General features: G+C 44.8%; 1 protein-coding gene across 2 annotated transcripts in view; it reads right to left on the minus strand.

Moving 5' to 3' along the window:
- NOL4L (nucleolar protein 4 like) overlaps positions 1 to 23,895 on the minus strand; it is a 1,816,355-nt gene that overhangs the window by 114,451 nt on the left and 1,678,009 nt on the right. For both annotated transcript variants that reach the window (XM_044090353.1, XM_044090354.1), the window contains one exon: positions 17,638 to 17,760. In XM_044090353.1, coding sequence (XP_043946288.1) covers positions 17,638 to 17,760 — 123 coding nt within the window. The remainder of the gene's footprint in view (positions 1 to 17,637; positions 17,761 to 23,895) is intronic.

Here is a 23,895-nt window from a genome sequence, read left to right on the forward strand (position 1 = left end):
ATCAGTATCATTTTTGGCTTCTCCTGTCTGACCTTTAGGAGTACCTTGGGGAGGAGAGGCAGAGGAGGAAAGGCATATACTGTTAAGTTTTTCAGGCTGAAAGATAGGGCATCCACCTTCCATGCTTGTCTGTGATAAGTCCTTGTGCAGAATCTCTTTAGTTGGCAGTTGTGAGGTGAGGCAAACAGATCTATGTCCGGGCATCCCCATTTCCTTGTTACCATGCTGAAGACTTGTGGATCCAATTTCCACTTGTGGGGATCCATGAGGTTTCTGCTTAGTTCGTCTGCCAGAGTATTTATTTTTCCTGGCAGGAATTATGCCTGCAGATGTACTTGGTAAGTTAATGTTGTGTCCCACAAAGTCATGGTTAGTCTGCAAAGAGGGTAAGAATGAGTGCCTCCCTGCTTGTTTATATACCACATGGCAGTGGTATTGTCTGTCTTTATCAGTAGTTGTCCCAGATGAAGTAGGTCCTTGAAGGCTGTCAGGGCATTTTGAACAGCTAGCATCTCTTTTTGATTGATATGCAAATGCATTTGGTTTGCAGACCATGTGCCTTGAATACATCTTCCTGCCATGTGAGCTCCCCAGGCATAATCTGATGCATCCGTTGTTAATGTCTCTGTAACTGGGGATAGAGTGAAAGGCTGTCCCTTGTTCTGGTGACAGGCCTTCACCCCCCCATCGAAACTCCTGTTGCAGGCAGGGAATGAGAGTAACTATTGTTTCCAGGCTATGGCAATGTTGAGTCCAAATACTTTTTAGGTACCATTGAAGTTTCCTCATATGCAGTCTTGCATATGGAATTAGTAGAATGCAGGATGCCATGAAGCCCAAAGCCTGCAGAATTTTTCTTGCAGATAACTGGGTCTTTGTTGCCAACAGTTTGAAATAGGTAGTCAGTTGCCTTTGTTTGTCTGGCGTGAGAATGCAATTACTGGTGCCAGGCACTTTGTAAAGACTCTGGGCACAGTAGATAAGCCAAAGGGCAGTGCAGAGGATTGGTAATGCATTGACCCAGCCTTGAATCTGAGGTATCTTCTGCATATTTGTCTGATTGGGACATGCAGGTATGCCTCTTTTAGGTCTAAAGTTACAAGCCAAGCGTTCTTGCCCAGCAGTATTAGTTTTGATTTCTGTTTGTTGACTATGTACCCTAGGCATGGTAATAATCTCTTTACAAACGCCAGATGCTGTAGAAGAATGTCCTTGTTCTCTGCTTGAATGAGGCAGTCGTCTAAGTAAGGATATATTTGTATTCCTCTTTGTCTGCAGTATGCAATTACTGGTGTCAGGCACTTTGTGAAGACCCTGGGCGCAGTAGATAAGCCAACGGGCAGTGCAGAGAATTGGTAGTGCATTGAGCCAGCTTTGAATCTGAGGTATCTTCTGCATGTCTGTCTGATTGGGACATGCAGGTTTGCCTCTTTTAGATCTAAAGTCACCAGCCAAGTGTTCTTGCCTAACATGGACAGAAGCTGCTGTAGAGTCAACATTTTGAATTTTGGAATATCCAGATATGTGATTAGAACAGATAGGTCCAGTATTGGTCTCCAGGCTTTGTCCTTTCTGGGTACCAAGAACAGTCTTGAATAAAATCCTTGTCCCTGTTCTTGCTCTGGTACTTGTTGAATGGCCCTCATGTCCATGAGGGATGAGACTTGTTTTTGTGCCTCTGCCCATTGATATTTTGGCAGGTCTGGCCAACCGTTTGCCCTTGGCAGGGTATGGAAGTGAAACTTGTAGTCTTGTGACACTATGTTTAAGACCCATTTGTCCTGGGTTATTATGTGCCAGTTTTGAGAAAAAAGTGCTAGTTTTTCCCCTAAAGGTGCTGCCAGAAGATAAGTGTTTGGCGCAGGCAGGGGGGAGTCATTGGGACCGTTTCCTGTATGGCTGTGATTTGTCTTCTCCAGTTTTGGAGGTAGAAGCACCCCATTGTTTAGACCTGTATGAACCTTGGGACTGGGATCTGCCTCTAGGGCATCTGTATCTGCCCCTTTGTGGCCTGTCTGACACTGGCAAGGACCAATTTTTTCTAGGCCAGTGTCTGCTAAATCTTGGTGGCTGTACCTGTAAGAAATCCTTGACTGTTTGCATAGATTTAGCTTTGTCCTCCATTTTCTTTAACACCTCTTCTGCTTTAACACCAAACAAAGTATCATGCTGTAATGGAGCATCTAATAATTTTGCTTTAACATGATCAGATAGATTTTGTTCCTTTAACCAAGCATGCCTCCTAATGACAGAACCTGTAACTGTGGCCCCGCAGGAGGCCTCCAGAGAATCAAAACCACATTGCAAAGTATGCTTTCCAACTTGTTCGGCTGCATGCAATAAATCCTGCATTTCTTTTGTTTTCTGCACATTCAGAATTTATCAACATTTTCTGTTTAAGCAGTGACATAATATATTGCTGATATTTGAGCATATGAAACTGACAGTTTAAAGCCCTTATAGCCAAGGTAGCAGAAGTGTAAATCTTTTTTCCCCATCTGTCCAGTGCCCTAGAATCCCTGTCAGAGGGAGTAGGGTTTTTTGCAGTTGAAGCCTTGACCCCTTTGGGACCCTGAGAGATAGTTTCTGGGTCAGCAGCAGGGTTTTTGAAAAGGAATTTATGAGAGTCAGGAACCCTGTAGTACCTATCCGGCTTAACCGGAGCTGGAGGTAAGGAGTCAGGGGTCAGACTGGACTCTGAAAATACATCTACAATGTCTAACACAGGTGGAATAGCTAGGGGGCTGTGTTGTGGTAGTAAAAGGAAGTCTCTGAGCCTTTTCTTAGATTCTGAATAATCTTAGCCCTCCCAGTGGAAATGCTCCCTCATGGTATGTAAAGTTTCCCCAAAAGAATAATCCTCAGGAGGAGAGGCTGAAGGGATAGATTCTTCAGCATAAGAATCCTCATAGGGAGGAAGAGAGTATTCTTGATCAGAAGAGGAATCAGATGAAATGGAAACCTGATCTGAAGATTCATATTCTGTCTCTTGCCTAGGCCTCTTATCAGGAGGGGGATGGGAACCCTTGATCAAAGTAATTAGGTCTTCGTCCATTTTGAGCATCTGATTTTTAGGCATGGAGGCCTGTCCATGAGGCTGTTGTACTTGTTTCTTTGCCTTTAAAGGTGTTTTAGTCTTTGCCTTTGAAGCTGAAGTTGTTTTAACATATAATTGAGTAGGTCTGAAAACACCCTCAGAAGCCGATGCCTGCTCAGCGGCTCCGGACCCATCTGAGGGAATAGTTTCCGAAGGTCCAATACCTTGGCTTTCAAGCGGCCTGGTCGACTCCACGTGGGTGTCGGTAGTGGCCTGCGAGTCTAAGGTAGTGGTCGTCAGGGGCTGCGAAGGCACCTCACTGAGAACAGGCGAACCGGCGACTGGCTTAGAAGAAGCCTCGTCATCGGTTTTGGACCTCGGATGCCTGTCCTTTTCTTTGTGTTTCTTGTGAATTCCGGTAGTCGGATGGCTATCCGATGACATTGTATAGTTAAATCTTCTGCCAAAATAGTGAAATGCAAAATCGTACCAAAGCTTAATAGTGCGTTGGTTAAATCTAGCACAAAACAGACAACTAGCAACGTCGTGGTCAGGGTCTAGGCAAGGAATACAGTAAGAATGAAAGTCCTTATGAGGTATTTGCTTCCCACAAGAAATGCAATTATTAACTTTTTCTGACATCGGTCTGGAGCAAGAAAAAAGTTTCCCCAACGAGGTACTTAGCTTTCAGTGAAGACTTCGGATCTGAAATTCGAACACGAAAATCTCAGGAGTCGGTCGACTGGCACTTGCGAACTGCTTTTGCTTCGGACACCGCTCGGCAAGAAAGACTGAAGAAAATGGCGTTGGCTGCATCTTTTATACCCCTGGCACACTGACGTCAGGGAGGAGGCGACAAAAACCAACGCCGGACCTAGACTTTGGAATTCAGGCCGACTGAGGATAGCCTGCCAGCAGGATAACCCAACTGTAATGACTGCAACAGTGAAACACGAAGAACATCATTTACAAGCAGTGGTCTGGGAGATGAACTAGTTACAGACGGCCTGTGTCCATTAGAGACATAGGTGTCAAAACAGGGATGAATTTCCATTTAGATCAGCAATGTTTGATTACACTCAACCTGTGATAATAACTTATTCACATCTTGCTGCAACTGATTGACTTCAGAGACCAGCAGTGCATGCTTCCACTGGCTTCACTCAACTGAAATTTGTAACCTATATGAATATCTTAAGGCAGCCTTTTACCACCTAAGCTCCAAATCTCAATCACTCTCTGTAAAAAGAGATGAGGGCTATTTAATAAAATACACAGTTGCTGTGGACCTTTTTTCTGGCAATATCCTGTGCTCTCTGTTCTTGACATGCAGTACCATATACTGCAATACACCTGCACTACCATCCTAGTAAGGCCACCCATGTGACTAATGTCCTACAGCACTCCTTGCTACATCTTGTCCCAGAAGACCTTGTCTGCTTTGCCCTTCAAGGACACACAGATCATATGTACAAAGCACTGTAGAAGCACCTCTGTCTCTGGTGCTATAAACTTTTACATCTGCTGCATTTCTTTCAGTCTCATGACAAGGAATGTACACCTGAGGGTTGCACATGTGAATCAGTGTTTGTGTGTTTGCATGTCTGTCCTTGCTAGTCACCAATGTCTCAGCACTTTCCCCTGCTTTCATCTGGTGGCCACAGACCTGTCTGCTAATATTCTGTCACCATTCAAACCCTGTGCCATATTTCAAGCAACAATAGGCCATCAATAATCACTGTGCTGACAACACATACTGTGACATATGCACACGAGACCCTGTAACCCCCACAGCATTAGCACATCGTTGCTTCCTACACAGCAGGACAGTAACCTGTGCTTCCCTTTTTCTCTGTTCACTAACAGGGTAAGTGCATCCCCATGGCAGGATAGTAAACTGTCCTGCCCTTGTAGTCGTCTTCCCTGTTACGGTGATCTTCACCGCACAGCAGGACTATAACCTGTCCTGGCTTTGTTTTCTGTTACCTGTCAGTCTGTCTGTCCCCTGTTATTCACTGTAGACTAAGCAGAAGAAAAGCAAACATATCCCAGCAGTCAGTGAATGTCGAGTGGCAGGTGTAAAATTCAAGTTGAATCCAGCTGCCTTCAGAATATTTTTTTTCCTGGAGGATCAAAGTAATTTTTTTGATCCAGAACAGGCTAAGGAGGAAAAAAAAAAGTTTGTCCAACAAAAAGTGAACCAACAAAGAGGAAGGGGCTCTGCTTCTCAAACTTCTGATAATAAAACCTCAGGACATACCTCGCAACTTCTTATAGCAAGAAATCTGGACAAAGCCATTAATAAAAGTGGGACAAAGGCCCAAAAATAGGGACAATTTTTAAATATTGCTCTTACAAATTTATAAAGTTGATAGAATAACAGACTTTGCATTAACATGAATTTTCTGAAGGGTGTGAAGTCTGAAACTCAAATGTCTGTCATTATTTTCTAAATTCAGTCTTCAATGATTTGCCACTAATCTGTCAGAAAACCACAATTTTATGAAAAATGGACCAAAAATATGAGGCAACAATCTGGCCATTCTGTGAAAATCTGTGCAGGTGAGAACTGTGTGCCTCAGAGATACTTTGCCAGCGAAACCTCTTCCAATGTTCCAAAGTAAAATGCTTGAGAGAGAGATGAAGAAAAGCACAGGATTGACTAGAAGAATCAGGAGTTCCTTGGGGTTGAACCACAGTTTGGGGATGGGAGATGGAGATAAACAGGAAGAAGAGCCACAACACTGAAATTAGAGAATAAATGTGAGATTACAAAGCATCAATCACATTCATGAAACATGGCTTTACAAGAAAAAGTGGAAAAATTGGATTTTTGTTGAATTTGTTAAACTTGTGGGGGAATTAAATGTGTTTACCCCACTTCATGTCATTAATGTTTGGAAGGACATTAAAGGGAAAGGGGGAAAAAAAACAAAACATAACTGTTAAGTAAAACAATTTTTGTTCTTAACAGCATTTGTATAAAACATTTCACTACACAAACTACATATGTTTTATAATAAAGCTTTTCCAGTTACTGCTGTATGTGATAAATATACTAAAGTAAGCAAGTGCCTTTTTTCTGTTTTAGTTTTAAACCATGTAGGGCATTATGGTGGGTTTCCTCCAGGTGCTCAGTTTTCCTCCCACATCCCAAAGACATGCTGCAGGTGGATTGGACACTCTAAATTGGACCTAGGTGAGAGTGCGTGTGTGTGCCTTCTGTGGAAGGCTGGGCGCTGGGCTGGCAACTCGACACTGTAAAACTCCATTGCCAATCATGAGTGGACAGGTGATCCACTGTGGTGACCCCTAACTGGGAAAAAAACGAAAGAAGAAGGCATTATGGTGTAAAAAGAGAAGAAATGATGAACAAAAGCATGTTTAAGTTAATACGCTGTAATCTTGGGTTGTTAAGGTGGGGGATGTGGTGTAAAAGTGCACAGATTATAATTTATGTAGCTCTGATATGTTTTCTCTTACTTCTGCATATGTGAATGTCTGGATTAGAGCCCTTGGCTTAATCTAACAAGTTTTTTTTTTTGTGTAAGCAAGAAAGTAAGTAATAGAACACTGAATGCAATGAAAAGTTTTCCTTTAGCAAATAAATGTTCAGTTCAAGAAGTCTGCAGCTGAGGGCAGATGTACATTTTATTCTTAGGTTTCCATAGAGATAAGCTGCAATAAAAGCCAGAACACTTTTGTAAGACTAAAAGTTAATATTTTTTGAAAACATGCAAGATGTTTTTCACATCTGAGAGGGAATAAAGATAAGACAAGAACAGAGAGAAATTACTTTAAGTAGGATCATAGGCTGTAACATACTTCTTAGCATGGGTAACCTTAATTTAAGGTTAGGTTATATTTGTGTGTATGTGCAGCTGCTGATTTAGGAGAAAAAGAAGTTATGTACTCACTATAACGTTCCATCTGAGTAGGTAAACTTCATTTGTCAGCAACCTGTGGGTATTGGATCCATATCGGATCCGAGCCGGCAGCTTCAAACAGCTAAGATCCGAGCTCCAAGCTCCTCCCCTTACCCATAATCCCCTGCCATCCCTCTCTGACCTCAGATTGAGTTTGCTATGGTAAAACAGCATATTACAACAAAGGATCACCTGCAACTCTTAACCTGGTGTTATCCGGAGAAAAGGACAAGGAATCCTTCTAGGACACACTATAAGTTAGGGGGATGGAGGGGGGGTTGGTTGCTGACAAATGAAGTTTACCTACTCAGATGGAACATTATGGTGAGTACATAACTTCTTTATCTGAAGTAGTTAACTTCATTTGTCCATCAACCTGTGGGACAGAGTCCCCAGCTACCCAAACCTGGGGGGTCCTCATGGAAGGATATTCCAGAGCACTGCAGAGCCAAAGGATGCTCTCCCTCTGGAAATTAGATCCAACTTGTAATGGTTAATGAAAATATGGGATGAAGCCCAAGTGGCTGCTGAACAAATGTCGTCCAAGGACACTCTGGAGCAAAAGGCAGCAGAAGTAGAAATCGATCGGGTAGAATGAGCGTGGACTCTTTCAGGTTCAGGTCGACCAGAACTCTTATATGCAAGAAGTATACATTGGGAAATCCATCTGGACAATGTAACTTTTGATACTGGTTTGCCCAAAGAGGGTCTTGCAAAGGATACGAAGAGATGCTCAGATTGCCTATGTTCAGTGGCCCTATGCAAGTACAATCTCAATTGCCTATGTACATCCAGAGAATGTAATTAGTATTCACCCTTGTTTTGATAATTTGGAAAGAAAACTGGTAAATTAATAGATTGATTAATATTGGGCTCAGAAGCAACTTTCGGTAGAAAGGAGGGATTGGTTCTGAGGGAAACTCTATCTTTATGGAAGAACAAGTATGGGGGGTTTTGGCGCAAAGGGCTTGAAGCTCCGAAACCCTTCTAGCCGAAGTGATAGTGACGAGAAAGGCCGTCTTTCAAGATAAGTATTTCAGATCCACCGAGGCTGCGGGTTCAAACGGAGGAGCAGTCAAGGACTGGAGAACAAGGGTTAAATCCCATGGAGGGACTGCGTCTTTCACCAGAGGCCTTAAGAGGAAGGTGCCTTTTAAGAAGGTCTTACATAATTCTGAAGATGCTAAGGAACCGAGATCACTTCCCACATGATAATGGGAAATCGCAGCTAACTGGACTTTGACCGTGGAAGAGCTAGCACCTTGGTCGAATAAGGTCGACAAAAATTCTAACACCGCTGGTATAAGAGCTGTAAAGGGATCCAACTTTCTATGCTCCACCCAGATAGTAAAGCGTTTCCATTTGCTGTTATAAACCTTTCTCGTAGAAGGTTTATGAGCGGCCACTAAAATAGCCTTAACCGGGGACGAGATACCGGGAGTCCTAACTATTACTGGAACTGGATCAGCCAAGCTGTGAGCTTGAAGTTGTCCAGGTTCAGGGTTGGTAAACCCAGTGGGTGAGAGATCAGATCCGGGGTGGGATCTAGAATCCATGGAGAATTCACTAGATGAGACCATAGGCATGGGAACCATATTTGATGAGGCCAGAATGGGGCTATGAGGATCACTCTGCCCCCCAACCGACGGGCTTTCTGCAAGAACTTTAGCATTAGGGGAAGAGGAGGATAAGCATAGAGTAGACCGGATGGCCAAACATGCACCAGAGCGTCTCTGGGGGATTCCACTGGTGGGGGAATTAGAGCGAAGTAGTTGCCGCACTTTGCGTTCGAAGGAGACGCGAAGAGATCGCAGCAAGGTTGACCCCACTTGAGGAAGATTTGCTTCGCTATCCTGGGGTTCAGAGACCACTCGTACGGTGAGAGGATAGTTCGACTCAGCTTGTCTGCCAAAATGTTCGACCCACCCGGAATGTGCATCGCTATGAGAAAGCGGTTGGTGGAGATTGCTCAATCCCAAACTCTCATGGCCTCTCAACAAAGTCGATAGGATCTGGTTCCCCCCTGTTTGTTGATATACCAGACTACTGACATGTTGTCTGTCTGAATTGCAACTGTCCCTAAGGGAAGAAGGGCCTGGAGTGCCTGCAACGCCAAAAGCACCGCTCTCATCTCTAGGACACTGATATGCAATAAGGTCTCTGAATGGGTCCATGTGTCTTGGACGTTCTGCCCATACAGTGCCCCCCCCACCCTAGGCGAGAAGAATCCGTGGTCACCGTGGTTAAAGGTGGGGACATAGAAAAGGGGCACCCTACCTGGAGGTCTGGTGACTGGAGCCACCAGAGCAGGGATTTCCTGCAAGCCCTGCTGAGGGGAATGGGTGAACTCAGCGGGTGTAGCAGGATGGACCATTGAACCTGCAAGGTCCATTGTAGTATCCTCATGTTCAAGCGCGCTAAAGGTAGCAGATTGATCGTGGCCGCCATGGAACCTAGAGCCCTCAGAACCAATTCCACTGGAGGAGCCAAGGATTGTAACAGGGCCAGTACGTGGAGATTCAGGGTACAAATGCGGTCCAGAGTTAAAAAGACTCACAATAGGTTTGTGTCTAATCTGGCTCCTATGAAGTCTAAGATCTGGGTTGGATGAAGGGAAGATTTGTTAAGGTTGATTGTGATTCCCAGCCAGGAGGCCAGGTGGAGGAAGTAATCTCTGGCTGAACATAGTAGATGCCTGTTGGGGGAGGAGCCAGTCATCCAGGTAAGGAAAGACCTGTATACCCTGGAGTCTCAGGTGGGCCGCTACTACTGCCAAAACTTTGGTGAACACCCTGGGGGCTGTGGTGAGACCAAAGGGGAGGGCCCTGAACTGGTAGTGAATGGCTCCTAGCCGGAAGCGGAGAAACCTTCTGGATCATTTGTCCATCAATATGTGGTAGTATGCATCCTTGAGGTCTATCGAGCACATCCAGTTGTTCTCCTGTAAGAGAAAGAGACTGGATTGAATGGTGACCATCTGGAACTTTTCTTTGGCCACTGACAGGTTTAGTAAGGACAGGTCGAGGATTGGCCTCAAGTCCCCCGTCTTTTTTGGCACCAGAAAGAACCTGGAGTAGAAGCCCGATCCCGATTGGTCTAGGGGGACGCGGTGGATCACTCTTTTTTCTAGCAGCTGCTTTATTTCTGCGGCTGCTGCCTCCCTTTGATTGGGTGGGACATTGGGGAGGCTCCGGGGTCTGGGAGGGGAATTCAGAAAGGGTATTTTGTAACCTCTGGATATAATTTGAAGCACCCAGTGATCTGTTGTAATGGACTCCCAAACTGCTAGGTGCCTCGAGAAACATCCCCCGACTGCCTCCAGAGAGGAGCAGTCGGGTAACCCCTCAGGGCTGTTGCGCGGGCCGATCTGAAAAGGGTTCTCTCGACCCGAAATTCTTCGGTCCCCCTCTGCCTCTGGGCTGGCATCCACCCTGTCCTCCTCTGCCTCTGAAGGATGAGGGGTCCGGAGCAAAACGGGGCTGTTGAGACTTCCAGAACTACATCTTCTTCTGTCCCCTTTGGTTCCTGGAGAAGGACCTCTGGGGAGCCGAGAAGCGGACTCCGACGGCAGACGTCTTCCCGTCTTTCTCTCTCTGGACTAGCGTGTCACAGACGGTCTTGCCGAAAAGCGAAGAACTGCTGAACGGGGCATTTGCGAAGGACGCCTTGAAGGGTTCCGCAAAATCGCAGAGGCGGAGCCAAGCATGTCGTCTCAAAACAACACCCGCTCTGCTAGCTCTAGCGGTTCCTTCCATAGCATGGGAGAGTAGCCACATAGAAGTGTTCGAGATGGACTTAAGAGTGGCCATTCGAGCTGAGAATACCTTCTTATCCTCAGTCGACAAGGACTCTGGGGGCGACCCGGCATATTCCTTGATGAGATCCCGCTGGAGTCGTATGACATGTGCCATATAGTTCAGCGACCTTACAGTGAAGGTAGCTGAAGCGAACATCTGCTTCCCCAGGCGGTCCATCGTCCGAGACTCTTTGTCGGGAGGATGGACCGAGGAACTCTCCTGGGCCAGTTCCCTCTTGGTGGCAGCTGCCACCAACATGGCATCTACAGGAGCACCCTTGCTCCATACCGTCCTATCAGTGGGGGGCTAAGGATTTTATCCGGTCTCTTTGGAATGGGCTCAACAGTGTCCGGTTCCTTCCATGCCCTGGTAGTAATGAGATCTACTAGGGGATCGGCGGGAGGGGACACCCAAGAGGTAGATGGGCCTGTGTCAAACTCCTCCAGAAACACAGACTCATCCGAGGAAGGTTTCTGGGCTGATCACTCTCCTCTAATTCAAAGCATTTCCATAATGTCTCCGAAGGAGACGTCCTCGGGGGGTGACATTGGGGAACCTTCTCCTTCCTCTAAGTCCGTGTCTTCTGTCAAAGACTCAGGTGAGTCCAAGTGCCTCCTCTTGCACTTACGTTTGTGAGGGACCTCCTCGGGGGGGCTGTCCGAGGAGGCCTCACCACCCACATCTTGTTCCTCTAAGGGAACCATCTGGGACGTAGGTGCAGGCTGTCCCTGGGGCCGGGTGATGGAAGGTAGGCCCCTCTGAGAGAAAGTGCATGGTGGACCCGTAGTCAGAGCCTGGGGTCTCGAATCCCTCGACAATACACTCTCCACAACATTGAACGCTGAGGGAGAACTGCTCTTTCTAGGATCCGAGAGCAGCCCCGTCGGATCCGATGTAAGGATCGGGCCGGTGCCGAAGCAATCAGATCCGAAGGGCCAGTATGCTCCGACCGAGATGGAGCCGAAGACACACTGACACCTCCGGGTCTGAAGCTCAGCTCTCGGCTCAGAGAGCTCGGATCCGAATAGGGACCAGACAAACTCGAGGGTGCGGTCGGAGCCGAAGTACGATGCACTACCAGTGCCGAACCTCCCCCAGCTTCTATGCAACCTGGATCCGAACCCCGGAAGTGGGTTGAAGAAGGAGCAATTGGGGCAAAAAAGGGGGTCGAGCTCCCCCCCTGGAGGGGGGGGGAGGCAAGAGCACTCCCATCTGCAGCTGGGCCTGGAGGAACCTATGCATCATCCGGTCCATATCTGCGTCGGACAAGCTTCGGGTGGACCTAGAAGAGGCCACCAAGGCGGGCCGGGAGTGTCGCCTCGATGACCTCGAAGGCGGCTGGGTCTCCGGCTCCAGGGAGAAGCGAGGTGAATGGAGCCGGGAAGGAGAAGGTCTGGCAGCCCTGGGAGATGCAGCCTGCTTAGCCGGCAGAGCCGAGGAGGAAGACTCAGCCCGCCGCCTGTGGTGTCTATCCTTCTTCTTCTCCCGCCTAGCTTCCCTCTCCTCCTGGTCTAAGATGGGAGGTTGAGTCCCGAGCAGGGGTGGAAGGGGGCACTGCAGCGGCAGGTGCCACCGAGGGAGAGGAGGCCGAAGCCGAATCCGGGGGCAAACGTCCCGCCAGAATCAACTTCGACCTCCTGTCCTTTAGAGCCCTGGGGTTGAAGGCTGCACAAATAGTGCAGCCTGAGGAAAGGTGGACAACCCCAAGGCAAATAACACACCGAGTGTGGCCATCCGCTGGGGAAAGCTTATGGCCACACTCGGTGCATTTAGAGAAAAAGGTTTTTGGGGCCTCAGACATAGTTTAACTAAAACCCACACAAGGCCCGACACACACGCCTTCACACACACGGGGAGGAATAAACTACACTAAAAATTAACAAAATAACAATATTATAACTAAAAGATTTTAATACTAGGGAGCAACACACACAACAAGCAATATCAGCTACAAGAAGTAGAAAAAGAAATAATTTTTTCTCTCACTGAACGACTAACTCCCATGCCTGGAACTCGTTCAAAGCTGTTGGCTCAACCGCGGCAAACGAGATCTGAGGTCAGAGAGGGATGGCAGTCGATTATGGGTAAGGGGAGGAGCTTGGAGCTCGGATCTTAGCTGTTTGAAGCTGCCGGCTCGGATCCGATATGGATCCGATACCCACAGGTTGATGGACAAATGAAGTTAACTACTTCAGATCTGTCCTATCAGGGGGGTAAATTTCATTATCTGAAGATGTACATAGTTTTGTGTGTTTAAGTTAATAGGTTATGGAGTGTCATGGGATGTTTTTTTTTTTGTGATGGTTTTCACTAAACTAAAGCTTTGTAAAATGTGGCTTATGTTCAAAATAGATGTGACAAGAAACAACTGTATAAAACAATAACATGCCAAACATTAGTGGAAGCATGTAATACAAAAGCTGGAGACAGACATTTAAAAAAGATGTCATAGATAACAGATGGGAATAACAGCTTTTTATCATAACGACTACAATATCCATATTATTATGGAACGTTAATGGCCTTACATGTATAGACAAAAAGGAAAGAGTATTATGTATTGTAACATTTTTATCATAGATTCATACTGATTTAAAATGCAATAAAAGTTAAAAAAAAAAAAAGAAATGGAGCATGCAAATAGCAGTGCTACAAGAGAGACACTTGAAAGCAATGAGCATGTGAATTTGATAAAGAAATGACTTCAGGAGGGATATTCAGCACAGTTGAATTTGATAAAGAAATGACTTCAGGAGGGATATTCAGCACAGTATCAGATAAAGGAAAAGGGGAGTACTTATACTAATTGTTAGAGGAGCTCCAACGGTGATAGAAGAGGGAAAAAAAAGAGAATAATGGTAGATTTCTTGTAGTAAGGGGCTACTGGCAAGGGAAAAGGATTACCCTGGGATGTATTTATATTCCACCTAAAACAGCTAGTATTGGGCTTCAGAAAATTTTGAGAGAAACAATCAGCTTTCAGCAGAGAATATTATTTACAGTTGGGGACTGGAACTTGACTTGCAACAGCAAGGATGTATTTAGGGATCTAGAAGGGGAAATATAACAAGAGAGGGTAGATTTCTGAAAAGAATTATGAAAATATTTGGCATGGAAAACATGAATTCAGTAATACAAACTTGAAGAGAATTCACATATTACCCAAGGTACAAAATCTTGGCTAGAAATTATATCTCACAAGAACATGTGTATTTAATTGAAAGCTTTGACACATCCAATTGCTATTTCAGATCATGAGCCAATAACAAGTAAGATAAAAGTGCAGGGTAATGAAGTAAAAATAAGACACTGGCATTTCCCCACCTACCTGTTACACAAAGTGGAAAAGAATGGTTAGTGGAAATTATATGAGCGTTATTAGAGAAGATAGAAATTTCTTCATAAGTTATAGACAATGAGTGGAATACAATGAAAGTGGAGATTAAGAATAGGATAGGAATAAAACAAAATACATGGTTAAGAAGGTGTATAATTACTTAGAGAGGCTGACAGTTTAAAGTACTAAAAAATAAGGGGAAATCTCACAGAAGAAGATGCACAACTGCAAAATGCAAAAGAGAAAAATAAAGGAGTATCTGGATAATATGCAAGAGTTTGGAAAGATTGCTGTGAAGCAATTGTTTTTTGATGACTCTAGTGCACAAAAACTTTTAGCACAATGACTTAGACAACAGAAATAAGAAAGGTTTGTTGCCAAACTTAGGAAGTGTGTAACATGAAAAAAAACAGAGATCCTGTAGAGGTATTGGGAGATATTTTGGAAATGTTATGAAAATTTATACAAAGCAGAGAAATGTGGAAATTATGAAAGAGCACAAATGGAAATACTTATGGAAGACGTAAGTATGCCAAGCTTGGAGGTAGATAAGGCACAACACTTAAGATAAATATTGCCACCACCTTTCTGGAAATGAAAACCAAATGAAAATAAGGCAGATGTTGCAAAATCAAAGTCCAGGGTTCAGTTCTGACCTCTTGATTACTGTTTTGTACAGCTGTAATGTAGCCACTGTTGGTTTTCTCTAGAAATGCTATTTTTCGCACCTCCACAAAGGTATTGTCTGAACTAGCTACTATAAACTCAATTTTATGGTTCCCTACTGCAGTTCTGAGACTTATAATTGTGAATCCGGGAATCACGGGTAAGAAAAAAAAATGAAACTACAGGAGGGCAGCAAAAGTCAACAGCTGCTTTTCACCTTTAAACTTGTTTTTTGCAGGGGGCAAGCCCCCCAACACGCCCTGTGACCCCAGTACCTAAGGCAACACTCTGAGACAAAGCAATCTTAAGCTTAACATATGTAAGTTCACATTTTCACTAATTCAGTCTCAATATTTTGGGACTTGCACTAATAAGTCTTGAAATTACAAACGTTACCTCTAAATTACATATGTATAAACATGCTTCACCCAAATATCTGTGTGTGTGTGTGTGTGTGTGTGTGTGTGTGTGTGTGTGTGTGTGTGTGTGTGTGTGTGTGTGTGTGTGTGTGTGTGTGTGTGTGTGTGTGTGTGTTGAGCAACGGTGGGGCAAAGGGGCAAAGTGTTAGGGAGTGTGATCAGCCATCTGTTCCATCCTGACTGTTCTTTAATGCATAAAAGCTGGTATTGCATTTGCAGTCAAACCCGAGTGCTGTATTATTACCTGTGTGGTGTAAACTGTAGCAAGCAGTTTGCTACAGTTTAAAACAATACATTTTTTCTTTCATCAAAACCTGAATGCTGTAGCACTCTATATGAGGTATAAACTGTAGCAACTGTTTGCTCCAATTGGAGCATGCAGTTTTCTAGTTTAAAAGAAAATGAGATTTTTTTAAACAAAAACTGAGGAAGATGGGTTGGGAGCAGGGCACAGAAACAAAACCTGATTGGCTCCTGCATTTCAGAAGCTCCAGGTACCTGATCACAGACTTTTTTTTAAATTGCCCCTCAGCTGAGGAGGGTCAGGGGTGGAATACAGAAACAGGACCTGATTCACTAGTTGGCACCAGCATTTCAGGAGCAAAAGCCACAAGACTGCAAAACCTTTTTTTTTTTTGGTTCTTCAAACATAGAGCTGGGAGGCGGGGTACCGGTGCAATGGTCAGCCAAGGTGCTACAAAAGCCAGCTACACCTCTGGTCTTCATTGTCTAATACTTTAAGCCTCCTGTACTGGAGGCCCATGGCGTACATGCAAATGACCCCATAAGACCATACCAGTGTTTCAGCTACATGGCTTTTGAATGTCCATAGCTTTTTACTTTAAGTCTTTACAAGTACATTCAGGCAGATAAAGCCAGACCTCACTCGATGTAGACATACGTTTCCATTTTCTTTCTCATCAGTACAGCATAAGTGCAAAAGAGCAAAGACTATAATAGTCACAACAAGGACAGCATCTACCTTATTCACTGAAGGTGCACATTCAAGCTCCACGGTCATCTAAAAATAAGAGCCTTTATACCTGTGTTATTTATTGGCTCATCTCTGGCTGACCATCCTGCCCTCCTTTTCCTCCCCAAAATTATCCAGTTCATTGGTATCCTCCTGAACAGCTGTTGCTTGATGCCATTGAGGAAGGTGCTAAACAAGTAATGCCATCCACAATCTTCTTCTTCTTTCGGCTTTTTCCGGTTAGGGGTCACCACAGCAGATCACCTGTCCGCTCATGATTGGCAGGGGAGTTTTACAGTGTCAAGTTGCCAGCCTGACGCCCAACTTTCCACAGAAGGCACATGCACACACTCGTGCCTAGTTTAGATTATTTTCCTCTACTGTCCTATACTGATCATGCTTGGTGGAGGTTGAGGACAATGCTGTAAGAGGTCCTGCAGGACTGCAGGACTGCAGCATGTGTGTTGTGTGTGTGTGTGTGTGTGTGTGTGTGTGTGTGTGTGTGTGTGTGTGTGTGTGTGTGTGTGTGTGTGTGTGTGTGTGTGTGTGTGTGTGTGTGTGTGTGTGTGTATGTGTGTGTGTGTATGTGTGTGTGTATGTGTGTGTCCTTTTAAAGTTTGCACCTAAAGTTATACCTGATCTCCAAGAGATGACCCTCCTGCACTGAGATCGTGACACACTCTCATCCAGGGATGGGAAATCAGACATTGACTTTTCACTCCTGACTTTCGCTGAATGGCTCCTCCAGTGACCAGGCTTGTTAACTGAATTTGGGTCACTGGGTATGTAAGCATCCTTTGCTCTGTGGAAACAGACTTTTTAAAATCGCCATCTTTCTTAGTGTCAGTCAGACTTGCTAATGTCACTGTTTCCAAGCCCAATACAGTCCAGTCCCAGACAATGTAGTAGATGATTCTGTTATCAGAAGAGCTTTCATCCTTGTTTCATTTAATCAGAATTTTATATCCAAGTATAACACTCAATAGCACTCATGTAATGCTGCAGATGCAACATTTTCAAGCAATATGCCATGTAAAAAAGTAATGTCCTCACAACATCAAGATAGCTTTTTAATAAAATTGGTTTCCTACAGGTTGATGTTCCTAGGTGTTCACTGGGATGAACTCTGCAGTGCTAGAACTACACACCCTTCCTTATGATGTAGAGCTTAATCCCACCTTTTTTGTGTGGTCCTCCATGGCAAGGTTTGCTGCCTGGTTCTCAAGCAACAGATTCACAGTCAAGGAAAAATAAGCTAGCCCAGTGTGCTTCTTCAGGTAGGAACTCTTTCTATCTCTAATGGCCTACAAAGTAACAAAAATAAAATACTTATATTTCAAACCACAGTATAACATGGTTGAGTTCACAATAGTACTATCCAGGGAAATGCTACTGGGGAAATTGTTTGTAACCTTTTAGTATACAGATCTGTCTGAAGTAAATCATTACATGTCAGTTTGCTTGCTTTTTTTCTGTATTTACCTGTATGGTTTGGTACACTTCTAGTCGCATCCGTTTTGCTGCTTTGCGTGTTTCACTTTCACAAGCTGCTGCCAAAATATTTTCTGCCATTGCTGAGGTTAGATGAGGAGGTGTAGGTCGTGTCTGCAGCAAGACAAAACAGCTTTCTCTAACAAGGTTTGCTCATTTTAGTACATGATAATGCAAAAAAGTTCTTAGTAAAACTATTTTCCGTCTTCATATTTATAAAAGGATGAGACAATAATACAAGCCCTAGGACTTGTTAAGTATAACACAATCCCAACATCATTCCAACACAGAAGCATGTCTCACTTATTGAAGAATGTCATTATCTCATAACAGAATCCAACTTTTGATGTCTTGTTATTATGTTATCAACATAATGCTTAAGAAAAATAATGGGAACATGGGAAAGTATAGTTGTACTAGAAACGTACCTTAATTGTATATGTTTGAGAGTATTCAGTGTTGTAGCCCTCATCTGTGGGATACTAGGTTGACCTGACTGCCACAGCTGAACCTTCCCTAAATGGCTTCAGCCACCTCACTCCCACTTAATCTGAATGACACTGGTGTTGTAACAGAGGCATCTGCTGATGCCATCTTTAGATTTTTCTTGTTTTGGCTAAGCCAGGAGGCTACCTCAGCAAAAGAGCACAAATAAACCATTTAGGGAAACCAAACCTCAGAGGCCTTCAATTTCCATCTCCAGGGCATTGAGTGAGTTTGAGGATAGAGGGATCTGGTACAGAGATGAGAATAAGGACGGAAGACAAGGAAATAAGGTGGGACCCACCCCAACCCAAGAATGCCCAAGATGACCAAAGAAGGGAAGGAGGGCAGGAGTATAGACTGCAGCACTGAATGCGCTCTAACAGCTCCAGTAATGGCAAGTTTCTAACACAACTGTATTATGTCCATTGCACTGCTGCAGACCTCCTCTAGGGGAAGACTCCCGAGTATCTGCACACCCTGATGGGATGCCCTAGGACAGGAGGCTTTGCAGGATGACAGAGGTGACCCTTACCCTGGATGCAACCCCCCCCCCCTTATAGAGCTTTGAAAAGGTGTTGTGGACTGCGGGCCTAGTAGTTGATTCTAAAATGTACCATGTACTAAACTCCTGAAGAAAACTGTCATGGCTACTTGTGATTCTCACTGAGTGATGTGTAACATGCCTGGAACAGACTTTTCGCAGGTAAAGTAACAACAGCAGATAAAGTATGCAAATGTTTTTTTTAACCCCTTGGACCTCTTGTCTATTGGCCTGGTCCCCAGTACCCAATGCCCAGGCCGACCCTACCATCTACTCTCCAATCCCCTGGACTTACTCCATTTTTACTGGGGCCAGTTATGGATCCTGAGTGTGTCCTGGGGGCTTGGTTCATCTCTGCTTACATCCAGGGAGAAATTTTTTTATGACCTACCCACTCCCTTTCCCCACCACCACGTTCACTTATTATGTCCGAGAGCAACTCCCCTCTTTGGACCACACCTCCCCTTAGGCAGCATATCAACAAGTGCCCTCCCACCTTGGAAGGACATGCCTATCCCTGTCCTGCCTTTCAGTCAATCGTCCAAGCCACTAACTGATCCCAGGTTGGCTGGGCCGTAATCAGGGCTGTATCCCTCTATGCCCAGTGGAGCGGCTCAGTGTCTCAACGTTTTTGATCTGTTTGCTTACTAGTCTCCCCTCCCTGGCTTTTGCAAATTATAAAAATAGCTACTATTCTCTTCTGAATTCTTTTGTGCAAGCAAAATTAGGGTTGCTACCTTTTCAAATGCCCAAAGTGGGACATTTTTGGTACAAACGTCAGATTTTGCAGGGCGAAACATACCCACGGTCAGTACACAGGACAGAACTTCACATTTTTGCCTAAATAAAAGCTTATTCTTGTAGCATTTTAGTTGCTTATTCTGTTTCGTATAACATTTAGGTGTTTCAGATACAGAATAACTGTTTTATGCAACTATTACATAAGCTATAGGAAATAATTTTGTCCTAAAATGTCAGGACATTTGCCATTTTTTCAGTTTTTTTGCAGGACACAACTGCCCAACGAGGGACTGTCCCTCGCAAAGTGGGACAGGTGGTAACCCTAAGCAAAATCTGTTGTCTGTGCACATCTATAGTATGCAAAGTTTTTATCTCCCTTGTTTTGAAGTTTAGGAAAGAACACGGGGAGGTGGATGGAAAGAGATCTTGGTCATTAGCTTTGGAGTAAAGAAAGGCCTGGTGCTTAGGGAATACTTTGTCCTTCTAGAGTATTAGCAAAGGCCCTTTCAGTCCTTGTAATTCTGAAATTCTGCTAGCCAATATCACTGCCATCAAATACAGCATTTTCTTGAGGAGTCTGCAGCAGCTAGTTTAAAATGAGACAAATGTTAACTTTTCTAGCAAAAACTGAGATCTCTTGGTGAAGTGATTTCCATTCCTTGTGGTATAAGATGCAATAAGCTTCTCTGCAAATTGTTTTATTGGTAGTTGGGAATATAAAGCTGAGTTCAGAGTAAGGCAGGCTACGATAGCACAGACATGAACCATATAATGAAGCATAAGGTAGGCATATTTTGTAATTGTCTGGCAGGTAATTTAGGACCAGTGATACCTGGGTTGTGTTAGGGTCTTGGTCTCTAGAAAAGCATCAAAAGGAGAATCTTTTCCATTTTGCAAAGTGTGACTTACTAGTATGAAAAGAAATCCCTTTCCCTGAGGCAACATTTTTGTCTCTTCCTTTGCTGGACTTAGCAAATGGGAGAACCAGTGCTGTCTGAGCTGAAATGAGGCTATCAGTATAACTTTTGGCCTGCCTGTGACCTTCTGCAATACCCAGGGTATCTAGAGTATGGGAGGAAAAGCATGGAGAAATAAACCTTTCCAGTTCTGGGAGAAGGCTTCTACTTTACAAACTACTGTTCTACAGCAAAACTTGTTCAGCTGCCTGTTTTCTGGAAAAGCAAAAAGGTGTACATTTGGCACAGGCCACTTGTTGGTTAGATCCAGGAAGGTTTCTTCATTCAACATCCAGTCATGTTGGTCTGTCTGAGATCTCCTCAGGAAGAAAGCAGGCCACCATGAAGTGTCCTAAGTGGAGATCCTTACCCAAAGCTGCATTAAGGAGCTCTGCCTTTGCACTGTCTGGAAGGGTGTGTGTCCTCAGCCAGGCGTGTCTCTCGAGTAGCTGACCCTGTAGCTGCTACTCTGCAAGATGCACCTACCATACCATAGCCAGATTTCTTGGAGTGCATAGTAATGTGCTGAGAATCTCCTCCAGCAGGGTATGAGGGCAATTGGGCATATATGTCTAGCAGTTTAAGACTCTGAAAGACAGGGTAGCAGACCTTTAAGCTTCCCTCCAAGTGGTCAAGAATCTTACTCTCCATCACTGGGAAAAGGCTCCTGGATGGAGCTGAAGAGGATCCCCTGCTGGAATTGAGGGATATCACAACTGGATCAGCTAAAGTATCATACAAAAACATGTAGGAATCCTGAATCCAACAGAACTGATCAGGTTTCCCTGCAGCAAGGAGTAGGGAATCTGGTTACAAATATGCATTAATAAATGCATCTTCCAGGATGTCAATAACTGGTGGAACTGCTAATGCTGTAAACTCAGGCATACCCATGAAAGTCCTATATTTGAGATGGGACTATGCATATTCTCTGGACTCCCATTGTAACTCCTCTTTCATCATGTGAAGTGTGTCCTCAAAGGAGAGATCCTGTGAAGGTGAAGCAGAGGACTGAATGTCCTTGATATCCAAATCATAAGTAGGTGCAAAAGGAAACTGGCTAACATATGCCAGCTCATCTTCTTCTGATTTTGCAGTAGTAGATTCCTCCAAGGGGGGAGGATCTACCCTCTTTCTTTCAGAAGGGACTCTTGAATTTCCAAAGCTGCCTGTTTGGACTTAAGTAAACTCAGCCCTAAGCCAGTCTGAATAACTCTTGTATAGAAGCCAGGGATATGGTGTTTCACTTGACCTAAGCCTTGGCAAGCTAGCAGGCACTAGTTCAGTCTTTGGTACTTTAGGTTTCAACTTCTCTGGGGAAATCACCTTAGGGACCCTGGTTCATGGGTGGGTGACCAAGACCTTCACATGATCTCTGGAAATCTCCTGGTAGCTACGATGGAGATGTTGCCACTTTTGTCCTTGTTGATAACAACCCAAGTACCAAGAGCCAGGGCTCTCAAAGTGGATTCGGGGCTAGTTAAGGTTTTGATGGCATCAGTCCAGGAGGGCATGCTGGCAACCAAAAAGTACAGTTGTGTACACTTACCATAAATGTAGATGTTCGAGTGTATTCACTGTTGCAGTCATCACACTTGGGTTATCTGCCTGCAGGTAGCCCTCAGTCGGCCCGAATACCAGAGACTTAGTATTTCTGCGTTGGATGCTGTCGCTCCAGGACTGACACCAGGTCGTCAGGGGTATAAAAACAGGCAGCTGACACCATTACATCAGTTTTTCTTGCCCCAAATGTCAGGAGCCCCCCCAAATATGGAGCTAAATTATGGTGGGGAAAAGACCACCAGTAAAAAGTAAATACCAATAACAATTCCCCTGAAAGGGGTGAGTAATAGCCATAGAGAGGAGAGAGAGAACCCAGGGTGCTGGAGGGAGGGAAACCAGGACTGCAACACTGAATACACTCGAACATCTACATTTATGGTAAGTGTACACAACTGTACTATGTTCTTCATGTTTCACTGTTACAGTCATCACACTTGGGTGGATTCCCAAAGCTGAAGAAGGTGGAGGCAGTCAAGAAGAGTTATGGCTGGCTAGTATGCCTTGCAGTACTGCTGTTGCAAAACCTGCCCTGGATTTGGAAAAGATAGGCAGGTGGTGATGTTTGGTGAAGGTGTGTACAGAAATCCAGGTAGCAGCTTCCAGGATGTCCCTGGTAGGGACTCCCCTTAGAAATTCTGTAGAGGTAGACGTTGCCCTACTAGAATGCGTTCTGACCCCCTGAGGGGTTGGTTACCCATGGTGCTTGTAGCAGAAATAGATGCAGTGTGCTATCCATTTGGAAATTAATTGTTTTGAAATGGCGTTGCCCTCTACCCCCGTTACAAAGCTGAGTAGCAACTGATCAGATTTTCTGAAGGGCTTAGTCCTACCATAATAGAATCAGAGCTGTCTGTGCATGTCCAAGGAGTGCAGGATCCTTTCCTCTTTATTTTGGGGATAAGAGAAGAAAGTAGGCAAATGGATGGATTGGTTGACAGCCACACTGGATACCACTTTAGGCATAAAGGAAAGATTAATCCTAAGGGAAACCCTGTCAGCATGGAAAATAATGGAGGGTTCCACAGCCATGAGTGCTTGTAGCTCAGACACTCTTCTAGCTGAAGTGATGGCCAGAAGCAGGGCTGTTTTCCAAGAGAGGAACTTTAACTCTGCTGATGCTGCAGGTTCAAAGGGAGGAGGCCTGAGCTTTTCCAGTACAAAGTTAAGGTCCCAAGCAGGGGTGGGTGCTCTCCTTGGCAGCCTTTCAGTTGTTTGCCCCTCTCAGGAACTGTTTGATAAGAGGGTGTGAGAAAAGAGGTGGCTCAGTGTTGAAATGAGCCGAAATGGCAGAGGCAAGTATCTTAATGGAGGAGAAGGACAGGCCTTTGTGGAGCAGATCTGCTAAGTACTCCAGGATTAGAGGCAGAGAGGGCATTGTTGTGTCCTCTCCTTTAGACTGAATCCAGGAGCAGAACCTTTTCCACTTATCAGTGTAGGATTTTCTTGCACTGGGTCTTCTGGCCTCGAGAATGACATCCAGCACCTGCTTGCTTATGGTTGCAGGAGGAGAATTCAAGGAATAAGCCAGGCTACAAGATTTAGGGTTTGCAATTGCGGATGCAAAATCTGTCCCTCCTGCTGAGAGAGCAGGGTTGGGTTCTGGTGTAGGTGCCAGGGTGGCACCGGTGACAGGCTGCACAGGAGTGGGTACCAGTGCTGGCATGGCCAGTCTGGGGCAATCAGAATTGTCCTTGGCTTGTCCTGTCTTATCTTGAGTAATACTCTTGAGAAAAAGGGGCAGAGGGGGAAAAGCATAGATTGAGAGATTGACCCACTGAAAAGATAGGGCATCCACTTTCCAGGCCCTGCTGTGATGATTCCTGGTGCAGAATTTGCTGAGCTTGTGATTGAAGGGGGAGGCAAAGAGATCCACCTCTGGGGTCCCCCATTACTGAATCAGAAGGTTGAAGGTGCTGGGCTCCAACTGCCACTCATGTGGGTCTAGTAGATTTCTGCTTAGGT

The sequence above is a fragment of the Protopterus annectens genome, chromosome 12.part0, assembly GCF_019279795.1.
Source record: "Protopterus annectens isolate FY-2018-M chromosome 12.part0, PAN1.0, whole genome shotgun sequence".
Lineage (NCBI taxonomy): Eukaryota > Metazoa > Chordata > Ceratodontiformes > Protopteridae > Protopterus > Protopterus annectens.